Here is a 17669-nt window from a genome sequence, read left to right as displayed (position 1 = left end):
TTGTCCTTCCTTGGAGGTTGAAGTTTAGAGATCTAACTTTGGGGCTGCTTTATATGCCTACTTAGCGATCGATTTCCCAAAACAAGCCTGCAGAGTTGGTAAAATTTGTTAGAAGCCCTGGAAAGCTCTGGCACCAGGGATGCTCCACCTGTGCTCAGAGGAGCCCCTGGTACTTGCTTGCCACTTAATATGGATCCAGTGATGCCTTGCAAGAGGCTAGTGCACTTTTGTGAATGAACCAAAGGGCTGAGCTCCTCAACCAGTCCTTTTATTCTTACTCAGACTCTACCAATCTGAGAGACTTCCCTGGGAAATACTGATCCAGGGACCTAGTTTTGGACCTTTCCTTGGGCTTCCCTTGTGGCTCAGCTGGTAAAGAATCCGCCTGCAATGTGGGAGACCTGGGTTCGATACCTGGGTTGGGAAGATCGCCTGGAGAAGGGAAAGGCTACCCACTCCAGTATTCTGGCCTGGAGAATTCCATGGACTGTATAGTCCATGGGGTCGCAAAGAGTCGGAAAGGACTGAGCCACTTTCACTTTCTTTGACATAGGAGTACTTATGGGTTTCTTGCAGCTAAATCTCCTTCCTGGTAAAGAAGCTGCCCTTATTATCAGCGGGAGCATTCTCCATCCAACTGCAGCCTCAGGAGGCAGGAGACAACTCAAGACAGCGGGGAGAATCAGGGAAATCAACGCTCCCCCCGCTGGAATTTGGGGACTCCTGTCCTTGCCCGAAGCCACTTATTTTTCCCGCCTCTTCTCGGGAAGCACCCAAATCTTTCCCACGCTTCCTTCAAACTGGCTAGGGAGATTCCGCCATCCAGGGACAAGGAGAGATCAGAGCAAGCCGGGTATCTGCTCTGCGACTCTGCAAATCTGACATTCAAGGCTGCGCGCGCTGGGCTTCGCCCCGCCCCGGCCTGGGTCCCAGTTCATTCATTCCCGGCCGGTCCCCACCTTCCATCCGGCGCCGAGCTCCAGGCGCTGCTTCAGCGTCTGCCGCTCTTACTGTGCCCAATCCCTTATTGTTTGCAAATCTCAAAAGTAACCCCAAGAGGATTCTCCGTCACTCTTTTGCACACCTCCACCGAAACCTTTTTTAATTAAAATGAAACAATCCTCTGTCTCTCGCATCTTCAAAGGGTTAAGCAGCAAGCTTCGCGAAAGAAAATCAATATCCTCTCCACCATCCCACCCCCAGCCCAGCCGTCGCTCCGTCACGGTCTCCGAGGCCCGGCACCGGCGTCTCTCTGTTCTCATCCGGGATAGGGAACCGCCACTCCGCGCGCGCGCCGCCCCTCCATCCCCTTGCCTGCCGGTAGCGAGCAAAGCCCCCCTCACCCTTCAGTGGATGCCATGTCCTGGGGTAACGCCCCCTCCTCTTCGGCACAATCCGGCAGCGGCGGGCGTGGAGTGAGCGGGAGCCGGGGTGAGCGCACGAGTGCAGCCGAGCGCAGTATTTAAGGGGGGAGCCTCTCCCCGCCCTTCCACCCCCCTCCTGGGTAAGCCCTTTAGCGCCTCAACGCGCGCAGGAGGCTCCAGCCGGCTCTAAGCCGCGTCCCTGCTCTCCGCCGCGGGCGTCCCGCGCTCCCTCCGCCGGCCTCGGTGTCGCTTGGCTGGGTGCTCTGGATGGAGGGCGGGGGAGTGGGGGTGCTTGGAGGGTGGCTTCCCCGAGAGAGCGCCGCCCTCGGGCTGCAGGAGGGGGCGCTGGACGGCGTGCAGCCGCGGCCACCTGTGTTTGCTGCGGGGCTCGCCGCGTGGCGGAGGAGGACGGTGGCAGGGGGGAGGGCGGCGAGTGTGTGCGGTGGGTGTGCAAGGGAGTGGGTGCGTGCGTGCGCGCGTGTGCGGTGTGTGTGTGCGCGCCAGGGGAGGCGGTGGAGGCCCCTGCACCCTGGCTCGGCGCCGGCCGGGGAGGGATTGCAAGGTTTAGCCCCGCCGGAGCTGGGGATTTGCAGGCGATCCCTCTCTATTTTCGTCGAGAGCTGACATCACCAGGGCCGCCGCCTCGGGAGACTCCTTTAACTGCCGCCCCCTCGCCCCCTGTCTCTAGACGCGGTCCCTCCTCTGTCATCCCTCCGCCCCCAGCCTCCCGCCATAAATTAGCCAAATAAGAAAAGAAGCCCGGCTGGTCTCCCGGGAAAGCCCGGGCTGCCCGTGGCAGGAGCCCAGGATCTAAGGAGTCGCTATTGTTTCCCCTCAAGCCCGCGTGGCCCCGGGTCACCCCTCGCTGGGCACAGCGCAGGCCACGTCGCGGAGACCTGGGATGCCCCTCCGTCCTTGCCTCCCTGGAGCAGCCCCCGGCACCCCGCCTCACTCCTTGGTACACCCGCTAGGGCTCACTTCATTCCCAAGCTCATCCTCACCGGCGGCACACCCACTCCATCCTCCCACGTCCTGGGTACCAGGCCTAGCGAAACCCAAGCGGCCGAAACACATGAGTGGCCGCGGCCGAAATACAGCCCAGCTGCGCACCCTCCCTTGCCTCGGCCCGAATAAATCTCCGGCCTTCAATTATGCATCGGGATTAATATTAATGCAGCTCCCTGGGGCGGCGGGAGGGTACGAGGGCGGGGGGGGGGGGGGGGGGGCGGGCGGGCGGCGGCTGTAGGTTTTGTTTTTTTTTTAAGCCAAGGGAGGTCGGCCTCGGGGGCGCTGGTGGTGAAGAAGTGGAGAGATGGTGAGGCAAGCAGCGGGGACGGGTTTCCACCCACTCCACTCTGCTCGTAGTCGGCTTCTGTGCCCCGGGGGTGGCGCGCGGAGACAGATGGGCTCGGTCAAGGGAGGGTCCGAGCCTCCCCGCCGGCTTTGCATAATAATGGCAAAATCCGTGCAGATTTTATTATCTCTGGGAAGAGGCAGACACCTACTGCTCCACCACCTGCCGACGTAGCGGCCACAGGGGAGGGCACGCCTCACTTTGCTCTTCCAAGAAATGGAGCCAAAACAACCCCCTTTGCAGGGCCGCGGTGAGAATTAAACAGACTCTCTTGATTTCCAGAGTGGCAACTCGCCCGAGAGATGTCCGCGGTGCAAACCTGCCCCTTGGAACTTGCCAGATTTCTCCCGGCGGGGTCTGGGACGCGGGTACTGCCCTCAGTCGCCGCATGCCTGGCCTGGTTCCTGGCGCTCTCCAGCCCGATGGTTGTGCTGACACCTTTCCGAAGACCGAATGCAGCTGGCCACGTAGAAACTCGGGAGTTCCTCTCGGGGACCGTGCCAGGGGAGCTGGAGCTCCAGCAGGGCGGCTTCGTGGTTAAATGACTGACGCTGATATCTGAGAGCTTGAGTTCTTCACCTTCCAGTGGGATAGGAAATTTCTGGGAGGAAATTCCTCAACTCTTCCTCATTCCTTCTGCAAAACGGGAGTACCATTCCCAACCGCACAGAGCGAAGAGATCTAAATGAAATTAAAAGACACGCAGAGTTCTTAAACTAGAGTTTGGCACCCAGTAAACCTTCAAAAAGTGTTCAGTTTAATCTAAGCGTCCTTGGAGGATAGTTTTCTGAGCACGATATCCAAGAGGGAATAGGCAGATGAGAGAAATAACAAGAAAAAGAGGAAAGAACTAAATAGAAGGTTTTTAAACGTTTCTGTGCACCTCCCTTCTCCAAATCTGAATTCGAACGTCTTCCTTCATCCAAACCTTCCCCCATCTCGTCCCTTCCCTCTCACTCTCTGTCTTTCCTGTGAGCCCCCGTTAGATTAACCAGACCTATATTTTGTCTATCATAGGACCCCTTATAGCACCTCTAATTTTCTTTTTTAAAAATTTAGTTGCGATTTATAATCATTTGTAGATGAAAAACGACCTTCCTGAGCCTCCGTGTGGTGTTTGGTTCTGCCTTTTGAGTCCCGTCAAGAGTGGACGTGGGACTTTGTATGTGAGGTTGTCAGGTGCAGAGTCTGTACAGAGTCTGTACAGTCTCATTTTCTCTTTATAATGTAGAGATTTTACTGCCCTTTCTGCCGAGGTGGCAGCTGGAGAACAACGCCGCGGGCGTCTCTCTAGACGTTCGCGCTCCCAGCGCACTACCGCACCCCGTTTACAAGCAGCACGGAGGAACTCCTCTGTCTGAATCCCTCAGTACCTGCACGCAGGTGAGGAGCACTGAGCCACACCATTCCTCAGCTCTCACTGCCAAGGGCAAGACAGCTGGTGACGCAGAAACACAGAGGAAGTGAAAGGACAGAAAAAGGGGGATGGTGTTGATTTTACGTTTTAAACCGTGGGATCAAAAGCAGTCTTAATTATATTTTCAGCGTTCAGGATCAGAGAGAATTCTGGTGGGTCAACAAGCATGGCCAGATTCCATGGGAGAAGTGGCTCCACTTTGCACCTTCCCTGCACGCGGCTTTGTTCGGGAGCCTTCACCTCTCATGCTACAATGAGAGACATTTGCATTCAGCTGCCCTTGGCGATGAGGCCTATTAAATCGTGTGGAACATGCCTCAGATAATTCTGGATAATAATCATTAGCTAGAAGGAACCGATTCTTTTTCCTCGCTCCAGAGGGCCCTGCCAACATCCCCACTAATTCTTCAATTTTTTAGCAGCAAATTGGAACAGTGCTTTCCCATATTGACTGCTGATTAAAATGTACTGAGAGAGCTTTTGACAAACAATAATGCTCAGGCCACCTACCAGAGATTTGGAGCAGGGTCCTGACTCAGTTTTTGGTCTTTCCCTTTAACTTCCTCAGATGATTTATCCTACTCCAGCCAGCATCAGGAGCCACTGGACTAGAGATGGTTCAACAAGATGGAAAGGGGTCCAGAAACACGGCCCTGAGGAGCACTTGAAGCGAGTTGGTGTGTTTAGTCTTTTGGGGGTGTGGGGAGAGGAAGAAAGATACCGGCTGACTCTCTTCTCATCAAACACAGGGCATGTAAAAATCTATTCAGGCAAACACGTGTGTGCTGTTGTGGACAACTAACATGAAAAGCTATCAAACATGGAGTTTAATTCTCAGTTTGCACATACATGGAACACTGGAGGGTAAGCCAGGCTCTCTCTGCCTCAGTCCTGGATCTAAACTCAGAGCTAAGTGAGGCAGAAACACATTCAATACTGCCCGTGGCGTCAATAAGACTGTATAGTCTCAGACTGGGCACTTTAGGTGTTCAGCTTTCTCATCTGAAAACCAGAAAACATAATAGTTCCACCTCATAGTTGCCATGAGGTTAAACCAGATAACTAACCTGGAGGAAATGCTTAGCTCTGAAGCTGGCACACCCTGAATGATCAGCAAAGGATCATCTCAGACATATGGAAGCAGCAGCATGCACCCCATTTAATTTCCCACTGAGCCCACTTTAAAATCTAGCCTCCCCTAAAACCATCTAAAGTGTGACCCCATTAACTCCTTTCTGTCTTCGCAGCAAACTACAAATCTCCCAGCCAACATTAAGTCGATAAAGCTCTGATGTGAGAACAGAACAAGGTCAACCCTATAAGCCAGCAGGAACACTTTCGAATTTTCTAGCATCTCTCAGTCTCCTCTGTGGATTCCATGGTTATGGCAGAAGCAGAAGGGGTGGGATGCTCTGACGTTTGCATGTAGATTCACCTTTCTTAAGTCTCACCCGCAGATTATCAAACTTGCTGTGAATAAAAACAGCTTTGCAGGACTGAATAGCAAAAAATTGACTACACCGTCTTGAGGGATGTTCAAGGCTAATTTGACTCTGAGGAATTATTTTTTCTTTTTTTCTGTATTGATTGTTGACTTAAAACCTAAGTTAAGCTATGAGAAGTAACTTACCATAGTTGAATTAAGGTAGTGTTCAGGTTGAGACTTCATGGTAGCTGTATTAATAATTTTACTCTAGCATTTACTGAGTCCTTACTGCGTGTTCCAAGCATCTTTATATATCATCTCATTTGATTCTTAAGATGTCCTTCTACAGCATATATTATTACCCCTAATTTACAGAGGAGACAACCGAATCCAAGAGCGGTTATAGAATTTGACCAACATTACACAGATGGTGAGTGGTTGTGTCAGTCACGGTCTCAGCTAGAAAAAGTTGGCATATTCAAATTAAGGAAGTTGTGCAAAGTTTAATAAAGAGACAATTTAGACGGGTAAGGGAAGGATGTGGGGAAACTCTAAGGCATAAGGCAGAGCCCACAGACTGTAACAGTGCGGCATCGTTACCCACCCTAAGCCTGAACCCAAAGGGCACACCGGTTCCAGCTGATGCAGACTGAGACTTTGTTGCCATGGTAACCTGCTGGAAAGGGGTCTGGCAATAAATAACTTGACCCCCACTTCCTTCCTGTTCTCTTCTCCCCTGCGGGGACTCCCTGTTGACTATAGCTGGAAGCAGAGGGCAGGGGAGCACATTGGCATAACTCATATGCAGTAGTTATAGTTCAGTTCTTACAGTTCAACCTCCCGGGGAACAGTGCAGAATGGACACAGTCAGAGAATGAACCTACAGGACCGATGGATGAAGGGAGGCCAAGACTGGTGTCTGAGTACAGGCAATCTTTCTGCAGAATTTTGCTTTTAATTTCTCTTCTATGCAACCTATAGTAATAATAATGACATCACTATTGGAACAGTTCACCCCCATGCAACACCCTCTCCATCATGGAGGATCTTCTAGCAGAGAGGACCCAGTCAGGCCATTTGCTAGAAATGAGAAGGTGGTACGTTTAATACCATGGAACAAATCACCAGATGGCCTCAAAGGTTCCAATCCTAAATCCTATAATTCTCAGTGTTCTTCTCCAGTACTTTTAGGAGCTTAGTTGGACCAAAGAAGGGATAAAGACTTTGCCTTCTATTATTTATTCTTCTAAGGAATCCATTCCCTGTCTTGGTTTTCCTTTGGATCGCCTGAGATTGGTTATTGTATCTCTGATGCTGCACAGGGCGGGAGGGTGACTCCTAATATAGAAAAGAAAGAAAAAAGTCCTACACTGCTTTTCCATAAAAGGCCATTAAATAAGCCCATTTCCCCATCATGATGACAATAGAGGAGAAATGTTTCAGTGTCCAGAGTTTATCAGAAGAAAGTGACCCAGAGAAACAGCAGCATGTCTGGATCTGTCTTTTGAAACTTTGGTCTAATCACTTAGGCTGCAAGATAGACACTGTGAGGTTTTTAAGAAAGAAATAAAATAGAGAGGATGTTGGAGGCCCTTTCATCAAGACAATTGAAATGAGTATGCTAGTTTTTCAGAACTGTGAGCTATTTTTAGGATGAACGAAAACCATGAATGAAAATTCTTGTACAATATTCTATTTTAGAAGGTGATATTCTTGCACAGCATTGGCTTGGAAGCTGAAAGCATCGAAGAGAGACATTAGAGAAGCCTGAAACTAACTTGAAAATGAGAAGGTTGTAGAAAGAGAAGGGAGTTTAGGGTGATAACTGGTGGGAGGAAAATCTTCATAGCAGCAGCCACAGGTCATTGTCTTAAGAAAGTGACGGTGGCCTCCATAGAAGTTATAACATGGCCTTCAGAATTGGCTTCCCTGATAGCTCAGTTGGTAGAGAATCCACCTGCAATGCAGGAGACCCTGGTTCGATTCCTGGGTTGGAAAGATCCGCTGGAGATGGGATAGGCTACCTACTTCAGTATGCTTGGGCTTCTCTTAAGGCTCAACTGGTAGAGAATCCGCCTTCAATGCGGGAGACTTGGGTTTGATCCCTGGGTTGGGAATATCCCCTGGAGAAGGGAAAGGCTACCCCCTCTAGTATTCTGGCCTGGAGAATTCCATGGACTGTATAGTCCATGGGGTCACAAAGAGTCAGACAAGACTGAGCAACTTTCACTTTCAGAATTACACTGACCTGGGAACCACTCATTTCAATCATGTTTGGAGTTGTGAGTTTCAGATGGGATCCATCTCCCCCCTTTCCATTTTGAATGAACATGAGGGAGTCACTTAACCTACTGGGCATTGATGGGACTAGCAATGACCCCACCCGCTGTGCTTGGAGGAGAACTGAAGGAGGTGATGCCACAGTCTCTGGCATAAGTGATGGCTATTGTCATCTTTATTATGTCAGCCTCCTGCCTGGCACGCCGTCGTCACTCTGGAGTGATAAAGGTGGTCGTGCTTTGGATCCAGCCACACAGTACAGCTGAGGATGAGCCTGCCTATAGCACTGTTTGTCCACTGTGGTCACTGAATAGAAGATAAAGAGAATTACCCCTCCCACAGGTGTTCAGAGCAGCAAGATTCAAGTTAGGTTCAGTCACTCTTTTCTTGTTAACACGCATTAGCAAAAGGAAGTAAGGGAGTTCTATTTTTACCTGACTCTCTATGCGGATGAGAAAAGAGATGTCACTTCAGAGAAATCTCAATTCAGACTGAGAACTTGGTCTAAATATAATCCATTCTTCAGGCAGAAACCACCTCATTAAGTAGAAGGCTCAGGAAGACTGAAGCATTTGTTAGCCACACTTATTGCCTGATGAATTCTAATAGAAGGAGCGTGAATTCACTCCATTTACTCAGCACGGATGAAAGACGTAAGGACACGGGGAAAAGATGAATTGTGAGTCCCTGGTTCATCATTCCTGTGTGTCAGCCTCTTCTTCTAGGAGATAACTTGAGACAAAATGTCAGGGTTGGTGCAAATTCTTTATGTCCACCATAAAAACCACACAATTTTGAATTAGAGTAACTGTCTCTTTTTTAGTAGCTTGATCCCAGTGGAAAGTAGAAACACTTCTTGAGAGTTATTGCTGGTATTTTCATTTCCATCTCCCCTCCCCACCCCCCATCTCTTCTAATCATGGCAAAGAATGCTGCTTATACATCTCTCATTTCGCTTTGTTCTGCTAGGATGGCATTCAGCAGGGACATCTTTATGATGGGCAAAATGATGGAGAGAGGGTGTTTTTAACTTTCAGGAGAGGATTTTGTTGCTTGACACAGCTTACTGGGGTTAAATGCTAAATGATTTGGCTAAAGGATCAAACCAAGGACCCAAGCTAGGCTTCTGTGACCCCAGAAATCCAGTGATGTGATTATGGTTCTATTTTCTGTATTCACTTTTTTTTTATGAAATAACTTGGTAATTCTGAGAGGGGCTTTGTTATCAAATCCCAAAATATTTTTCTCATAAAGTTATTTTCTTTATCAAGAGAGAGAGAGACAGCAACCAGGTAACTGACTTCTTAGTTGAGGTTATAGATTCAGTGACATTTTTTAAATCAGAGGCTAAACTATGCCTTTGGGGAATAACAGCAAATTAGGAGAGTCCCAATTCACTTGGAGGTTTTATTTATTAGCACCTAGATACTTTTATTTGTAACATCCTGTCCCCCTTTTGAAACAAGGATTAATAACATTCTTTCTTTCTCTTTTGTTTGGAGTTATCTTTTCCTAGAAACCATAAGTTCAGATACATAACACTGTTTTTTGTTTCCTCTGAGAATTCAATCTCTAATATTATTTGTCACCCAAGAAAGCTATTCCCTAATTTTATCTACTGACTTTTTTTTTCTTTGTTGACAAAACCATCCATCGTGCCTGGTCCACAAGCCTCTGGATAAACACTTGGTGAACTGGAATACAAACGTGAAGTGATCCCTAAAAACCTCAGCCATTGAGACAGTCTTCTTAAAATGCTGGGCCTCAACAGCATATCCGGCAGAGCCCTGCCAGGGAAAGCAGGTCCTCCTGCCAAGAAAAGCAAAAAGAGACCACAAATGGCTACCAAATCACTCCAAAATGTTCTCGTCTTTCCAACAGCCCTAAAAAGATAAACTTCCCCAAGCCCTAGGGATCCAAAAAGTATTTCACTCAACATTTTCACAGGATACTAAAGAAAGAGAAAAAAATAAGGCAGGAGTGAAGCTATAAGTGTCTCACTTCTTTGCCTCTTGCATTGACTTTCAGTCTTTTTTTAACTCCCCTCATCCTCATTTAAGATCTTTTTTAGAACATGATGCAATTGTGTCATAGCTGGGAGACTCAAGGTCTTCATTCATAACCAGGTTAGAAGGATAACAGAAAAACACAAGGTCAAAGCCAAAGGCTATAGGTGATGAGTTGAAGGCCTCACTAATAGTTCCTAGCGCACATTCTCGGAGTTCATGGAGTTTGACATGTAGAGTGTGGTGCTCCCAGCTCCCAGGGTGGCCATACACACGGAAATTGCATTTCCAGTCTCCCCTCACACCTCTCCCTTCCTCATGCTTTCCTCTGAAGCTTTACTGGGTCTCTGGACGTTCTATATATGCCAAAAGCCCTTCTCTCAACATCTCTGCACACGCTCATCTCTGCCTGGAATGTTCTTCCCCTCTCCCCACCCTCCATCCAATAGCCAACTTCTTCCCAGATCAGTCATCACATCCTCAGGGAGGCAAATCTTTTATCCTGCCCCATCCAGGTTAAATCAGCGACCTTTGTTCTACAATTTTACAATGCTCTGTATTTTCTTCCCAGTATTCATCATAATTTCTGATTATTCAAGTATTTCTGGGACTATCTGATTAAGGGCAAGCACTAAGCCTATGTTGTCCACCTTTAGTATTTCAATCCTTAACACTCAATTTTTGTGGATGGATGAATGATAGGTAGAAAAATCAATGAACTCACAATCTCTGATTGAATTCATGATGGAAGAGATTTTATAGACTAATATTCCAATCAGTTCAGTTCAGTTCAGTCGCTCAGTTATGTCCGACTCTTTGCAACCCCATGAATTGAGGCACACCAGGCCTCCCTGTCCATCACCAACTCCCAATAGAGGAGGCAAATGTGGAAGCCCTAGTAAGTTATGAGTAGACGATGAATTTGGAGGCATGAAAATCCCAAAGAACTGTAAAGATTAATATTCAAACTCCACAGCCATAACTCCAAAGAACAACAAGTATTATGCTGGTGAGGACTCAGTGAGAGGGCTGCAAATTTCCTACTTGTCCAGCTGTACCTGATCCTTTTTATTAAGTCCATCCTGTATGCCCCCGAACTCCCACCAAACACATATACACACACACACACATGCAGACAGGGAAATGTGTAAAAAACTGGTCAAGCTCTGACACTTTTTCTTAGAAATTTATCCAGACTACACCCACTTACATAGTCCTATTGCTTTTTGTTTGTTTGTTTTTGACTGTTGCACACAGGATCTTTAGTTGCGGGCATATGGGATCCAGTTCTCTGGCCAGGGATGAAACCTGGGCCCCCTGCACTGGGAGCATGGAGTCTTAGATGCTAGGCCACCAGGCAAGTCTCTAGTCCCATTGCTTTTTGCTCTCAACCCTGTTGGTTCTTTTAACCTGAAGTGAAGTGAAGTGAAGTCGCTCAGTCATGTCCAACTCTTTGCAACCCCATGGATTGTAGCCTACCAGGCTTCTCTGTCCATGGGATTTTCCAGGCAAGAGTACTGGAGTGGGTTGCCATTTCCTTCTCCATCTTTTAACCTGAAACCTCATTTATTTCTGCCCACCCTTTCCTGTTTTCAACCTCATTCCCCAGGTTGCCAAACCTCTTTCCACATGCTTGTACCTCAACAGCATTCTAAATCCTCTCTTCCTCTCTCCACCCCTATAAGGTCGCTCATAACTGGTTTCTCCATCTCCAGTCTCCTCTTTGAAGAACAGCAATGAAACAGCAACCGTCGTAACGGTGGCAATATCTACAGAGTGCAGTAGGTCAGATGCAGTCTTGCCTGGAGAATCCCCGTGGACAGAGGTTCCTGGCAGGCTACAGTCCATGGGTCACAAAGAGTCGGACACAACTGAGAGACTGAGCACAGGGCAGATGCTGTTCTACACACTTCAGTCACAGACACGTTAACTTCCCGAATCCCCATATCGTTTCACTCCCATTTGTAGATAGAGCAACAGTAGGACCGAGATTGAATGTCATGCTCAGGGCCACAGCATGTAAGTGACAGAGCTGGGACTTGAACTCAGGCTGGGTCTTTTAACCATTGCCTCTATCTAGCACAGCCAGCCTGATGGGTCTTTCTAGAATTCCACCTCTGTCCTTTCACTCTCCTGGAGACATCAACATGGGCTTGAATGTTTGCAAATGGGCACCAAGAAGCCAAATTCTTGATCCTAGCTTTTGAGAGCTACCACCAACTGGCCTTACCTTGACTGGCGCTGGCTGGCCAACCTGGCCTGTCGCTGTAATAAAGGATTCGTGATAGGAAAGAACTGGCTCTTCCCAAACTTCCCTGGTGGCACAGTGGATAAGAACCCGCCTGCCAGTGCAGGGGACATGGGTTCAATCCCTGGTCCTGGAAGATTCTACATGCCATGGAGCAACTAAGCCTGTGCGTCACAACTACTGAGCCTGCTCTCTGAAACCTACAAGCTGCAACTGTAATACTGAGCCCATGCGCTGCAAGTCCTGAAGCCCGGGTGCCTAGAGCCCATGTTCTGCAGCAAGAGAAGCCACCACAATGAGAAGCCCACGCACCAAAATGAAGAGCAGCCCCAGCTCATTGCAACTAGAGAAAAGCCTGTGCACAGCAACAAAGACCCAGTGTAGCCAAAAATAAATAAATTAATTAAAAAAAAGAGAATTGGCCCTTCTCTAAGCCAGCCCCCCTCCATGTTTAATCCTACATACTTTCCAAGCATTTTCTGTACTTAGAATATCCTACACTTTCTTTCCACCTACACTCAAGACTCAATTTGAAGTTCTAACTACCCTGTGAATAAAAACGTTGCTTATTTGGATTGCCCCTTCCTCTCAATTCCCACTGGAGTTTAAGTAAAATAAAGCAGTGTGGGTGACTACTCAATAATTCTTGAAAGTCCACTTGATGTTAAACCTGGCCAATCCTAGTTGAACAAGATGGATTTATTGCTCTTTGAAATGAAAGAGAATGTACATCATCAAGCGAATGTTAGAGGGAATTCCCTGGTGGTCCAGTGGTTAAGAATCCAGTTAAGAATCCACCTCCCAATGCAGGGGACCTGGGTTCCATTCCTGGTCCGGGAACTAAGATCCCACATGTCACATGACAACTAAAGAAAGCTCCCGAGCTGCAATGAAGACCCAAAACAATAAAAAAAATTTAATAAAAAAAAAGACAGTTTTAGAAAGAACTTATTCTAGGATTTGGGCTTCTATTAGGTGATTTTGAGGAAGTCCCAGGGAAGTGGGGCTTTCTTGTGGATTGGATGCTATCAGTTAAATAGAGGTAATTCTATAATTGGCTATCTTTATAAATCTTATCTAGGAGGAAGGAAAAATAGAGGCTAACACTGTAATTGGTCAAGAAGTAAAGACAGTCACTGCTCTCAACCACGAGAGGGGGATCATTTGTATTTTTTAGTTTGTATAATGACCTTGCTTTTGCCTCTTCACTGACAAGATATAAAGCAGCCTTGTGTCTGCCTTGATCCATCACAGTCACAGAAGGATCTTGACTGATACCAGCATGCTGTGAAATAATTGATCTTCTGCAGGAGAACACCATAGCTTTGAAGTGAGTGCCAGGCCAGCTCCTAGACACCAAGGCTTCACTGATAGAATGTCAGATGTTGGGGGTTGCATATGTCTAAAACAAAACAAAACAAAAAGCCACTACAAAAGAAATTAGAGCCAAACTAATCTGGATGAAACAGAAGCCTTCACCAGCTCTCCACAAAGGCATCCCCAGTTGACAACCACATTAATATTTCATGCAATGATTTGTGATGACTTTTGTTCCATGTCGACTTAGAGGGGGGCTGCAACTACGTTTGCAGAGTCCCCTTCCCTGTATGGCTCCAGGTTAGAGTGGGCACCAGAGAAACTTAATATGAGATTTGAAAAGGCGAGTAAAGCTACAGCCGTCTCCACGCTCCGGAAGTTGGTAAGAGCATCTGGCACCTTGGCAGTTCATACACAACAGTTGCCTCGTTCACCTTTCCGGGGCAGAGCAGCACCCTGGCCCGCAGCCCTCCCGTACCTGCTGGAAATCCTCTTCCAGCTTCTCCGAGTCTCCTGGACCATGTGTGTGGGGGTGCCGGTCACTCAAATCATGGAGGTTGGGGACAGCAGTGACAGACATGACTTTCAATGTTTTGTGGATTCCAGCTCATTCTTGCTCTTCCAGTTTCACATCCAACTTTCCTTCACAACTGCTGGCCACTTGAATTCAAGTCCAACACTGGATGCAAAGGCCACAACCTCAAGGAGACTTTGCCACCAGTCCCCATAATTTTCTGTGGTCATTGTAATCCTTTATGCTACATGGACCTTAAAAGTTCTGAAAAATCTGTGACTGATATGCACTCCAGATTTCCAGCTAAGAAGAGATCCCTCATCCTTGGCATTCTATCCCTAGGATGTAAGGACCACGTGACAAAGAGAGACGATTCCTCCGGTGCCAGGTATGGCCCAGAGACAGGCTTGTATCTGACTCCCTCGTCCTGATTAGCGTGGCTGAGTGCGCGTAGTGCGAGCAGTTCTGGGGCAGGAAGATCTAGGGAGAGTGGCCAGTGGCCATGAGGATATTATTAACTAAGCAGACACAGACGGTGTCACCCGGCCTGGGGGCCAGACTCAGCTTCTAAAGGGAGCAAAGTCATAGCAGAGATGATGTATCAAAAACCAAATCTGAGTGGTGAGGCAAAGATAGAAAATGACACTAAAGAATAAAGAGAGTGTCAAGAAACTTGGGAACGTGTTAATGCAGGGGAGGAGTCAGACCAGCATGAAAGAATGGAAGGTGTAAGCATGGACGCCCAGGTAAGAAGTGGTGGATATGAAGGTTTTATGGAGCTGTGCTCAGCTGTGCCCCTGCCGGGGTTTAAAGGCACTGAGCTGTGTGTCAGGTACTACATTCACCGCTTTACACAGTAGCTCACTGAACCATCAGCTACCGCAAAAGATAGACCAGCATGCCAACCTAATAATTGACGAACTGACGCAGATGACATTAGGTGACTTGCCCAAGATCACTCAAAATAAGTAGAAAGACAGGAATTTAGATCTTTTTGATCTGACTACCATTACACCTCTTGAGATCCAAACTTTCTAGGCTTAAAAACAGCAAGGAAAAGACCTTTTGAGTAACCTGATAAATATTTGTCAAATGCAACAGTCCAGCTTAACCTATTACGTGTTGGATGGTTGTTCCTCAGAAGTCCATAACCAATACATTGCTCTCAGATTAAGCCGCGAGGATGGAGGGAGTGATTGAAAGGCGGGGGGTGAGGAGCCTGATTTATGGAAAGCCTCAAGGAAGCCTAACCAAGAGATAAAGTACCAGAAATTCTCTGCTGGCTCAGGGAATAATGCAAAGACACAGAGATGGGAATGCAGGTTGGGGGACAGATATGGCATCCTGCCTTGGGGCTAAAGTCCTTGGGGTCGAAGTTCTCGCTGATAAGGGAGGGAAGAGTTTCTGTTGGGGTCTGTAGGATGGGACTGTCCCCAGGCATCCTGCACCAACCTTGGGCTTTCAGGCCTCAGGAGGTACGGAAAAGACCTAGACGTTCCACAAGCCTTCAGGGGAGGAAGAGGAGGTCAGTGAAAGGTCAGCTGGGGAGCCTCCCAAGAAGGCTGCCACTGTGGCCAGGAAGCTGAGTAACCCAAACAAACCAGTGTCAAGACGGAGTCCCCCTGGATCTCAGGAGTATCAGTGCAAACCAGACCCAAAGAGCAGCCAAGTGAGCGGGGAGGACCGCAGAGTCCCAGGGAAGCAGAGAGAACTCTGCACAAGTTACACTCGTTACAGACCTGAGCACCAATGTCCCCCAAATGTGAGAAAGTAATACCACACACACCCAAGAGCCTGCAGAAACTCAGGAGTCCTCCAGTGTCCCAGGGCTCAAAGTCACTTACGCCTCCATGGTACCATCTGGGACAGGAGGAATCTGGTGAAAGCTGGGGAGAAAGGATAAGAGAGTGAGTCACCCCAAAAAGAGAATGTTCCTGAAAAGACCCCTTCAGGGACTGGATTGCATTCTTTTCTTTTTTTTCTTCTGCTATGCAGTGGGAGTCAGGCTTGGGGCTGGAAAGGAAAGTTGTGTAAGTTATAGAGAAGAATGAAGTAGCAGGTTCTTGGCATATCTCAATCAAGTGTGAATAAATAGGTGATTCCAATTCAGATGCTATGAAAATACGTCCTAGAGATTTCTGGAGATTCAAACCAGGGTCTTGTGCTTGCATGTAGAACATGAGAACCAGAGGGGACACTAGAAATTGTTAAGTCCCTGGTATTTTCCTCCGCTTGTGCCTTATCTGATGGTGCCCATCCCCTTTCTCTCCTACTCTATGAACAGCAAACTGCAAGCACTGGCATTGAAAAGATGGCACTGGCTTTGCTATATGCACTATTTGGGAATGATGATTTATTAAAAGGCTGCCCCCAGCCACCGGCCCCAACATATGTAGCTCAAAAAAGGCGGAATCAGAGCCATAGGACATGTGTTCCGTGGGTCAGAAGCCAACCCTGGTTTTATTAAAGTATGTACAGGTGACTGGGAAGGAAAAAGACCACTCTGTGATATGGCCAATGCCACAGCCAGGCTCGCTGTCTGGGGCTGGCCCATTGGTGGCTCTTTGGAAGTCGGTCTGGTTGGAGCCTTGGAAGAGACCTGATGAATCTGATCTCGACCTTCTCTTGACCAGAGCTGACCATGGCATCTGGTCCATCCCCAAAAGGCAGGAGGGGAAGCCCACTGGGTTGGTAGAATGGGGTGAATTTCTTTGCCACCTACATAGTCTCTTTGGAAGAAACTGAGTTCTTGTAAGCAGCATGGGAATCTTCCAGAGGACCCCAGCAGTCAGGGAGGTAGTGGCCTACCAGAAAGTAAGCTCGACTCGCCCTCCACTGGTTTTGAAATCAGAAGCCCAGGCACAGCGAAATTCATGGGCAGAATCCCACTCTGGGTCCATACTGCCCTGGCTGACATGTACACGGAGCAGAGAAACACTCCTCCCTGGGCCTGCGGCTCACTTCATGTTTCTCTCGATCCAGTCTTTAAAAGGCAGCACTTTGGTGAAGGCCGTGGAGAGGCTGTGGCTGCATGTCTTGTCATAGCTCCAGCTGACCAGCCCCACCAGGTGCCAGCGGGGCTCCGGGGATGCCCGGCCCGGGAAGGACACAGCTGCGATGCCCCCTGTCTCAGCTGTGCAGATGTCCGAAGGGGCCGTGGGGTCCCAGCCGGCACAGAACATGCTGTCCGTGACACTCACCGGGATCCCCTGCGCCTCGTGCTGCTCCTCACACAGCAGCGAGTCCGCCACCCTCACCACCCCCGACCGCAGTGTGTCGTCCTTGTAGCCGGGGCTCCTGGAGTCCGCCAGGACGTTCCAGCCAGCCACGGTGATGCGGGACTCCTGGAAGGAGGTGCTGAGATCCCGAGGGGCCGCCAGGCAGATGGGCTGGACGCGGGTGCTCATGCGAGCCTTGTCCAGGAGCTTCAGGATGGCAATGTCCGTATCCAGCAGGATGGGGTCGTAGTTGGGATGGAGGATGATTGCAGAAATCTACGAAGGTAAAGAGAATGGACAGCAGTGGTGAGTGGCCAACTCCACGGTGACAGCAACAGGCAAGCCCCGGGCTTATGAGAGAAAATGTCTGAAAGCCAGCTGCAATTATTCGGACACACTTCACTCAATGGATCATAGAAAGCAATTGCTCTGTTTCCAGGGTCGCAAACTGAAATGCCTACCAGGGCTGGCAGGTGGTTTTTAAATAAGTGGAGTGGACATGCGAGGCTTTGAAGGACAGGGGTG

At 48.5% G+C, this 17669-nt stretch overlaps 2 protein-coding genes and 1 long non-coding RNA gene across 4 annotated transcripts in view; 1 reads left to right on the top strand and 2 right to left on the bottom strand.

Moving 5' to 3' along the window:
- Nucleotides 1-2486, bottom strand: part of SLC1A2 (solute carrier family 1 member 2) — a 168091-nt gene extending 165605 nt beyond the window's left edge. The window contains exon 1 of one of the 2 annotated variants that reach the window (XM_025266221.3): nucleotides 2366-2486. In XM_025266221.3, the coding sequence (XP_025122006.1) occupies nucleotides 2366-2385 (20 nt within the window). In that variant the 5' untranslated portion in view covers nucleotides 2386-2486. Of the gene's footprint in view, nucleotides 1-1343; nucleotides 2308-2365 lie in introns of those variants that run through there. The other variant, XM_006062355.4, reaches the window with a different exon arrangement.
- On the top strand, nucleotides 1369-3811 carry LOC123329723. The gene is made up of 2 exons (XR_006545261.1): nucleotides 1369-1504; nucleotides 3001-3811. It is a non-coding gene; the product is annotated as an uncharacterized LOC123329723 (long non-coding RNA).
- Nucleotides 3812-16354: 12543 nt separating this feature from the next.
- PAMR1 (peptidase domain containing associated with muscle regeneration 1) overlaps nucleotides 16355-17669 on the bottom strand; it is an 80238-nt gene continuing 78923 nt past the window's right edge. Inside the window, exon 11 of the mRNA XM_006062353.4 lies at nucleotides 16355-17420. Coding sequence (XP_006062415.3) covers nucleotides 16884-17420 — 537 coding nt within the window. The 3' untranslated portion in view covers nucleotides 16355-16883. The remainder of the gene's footprint in view (nucleotides 17421-17669) is intronic.

The sequence above is a fragment of the Bubalus bubalis genome, chromosome 16 (genome assembly GCF_019923935.1).
Source record: "Bubalus bubalis isolate 160015118507 breed Murrah chromosome 16, NDDB_SH_1, whole genome shotgun sequence".
Lineage (NCBI taxonomy): Eukaryota > Metazoa > Chordata > Mammalia > Artiodactyla > Bovidae > Bubalus > Bubalus bubalis.
The sequence above is the reverse complement of the archived record's forward strand: the minus strand, read 5'-3'. Positions and strand labels throughout refer to the sequence as shown.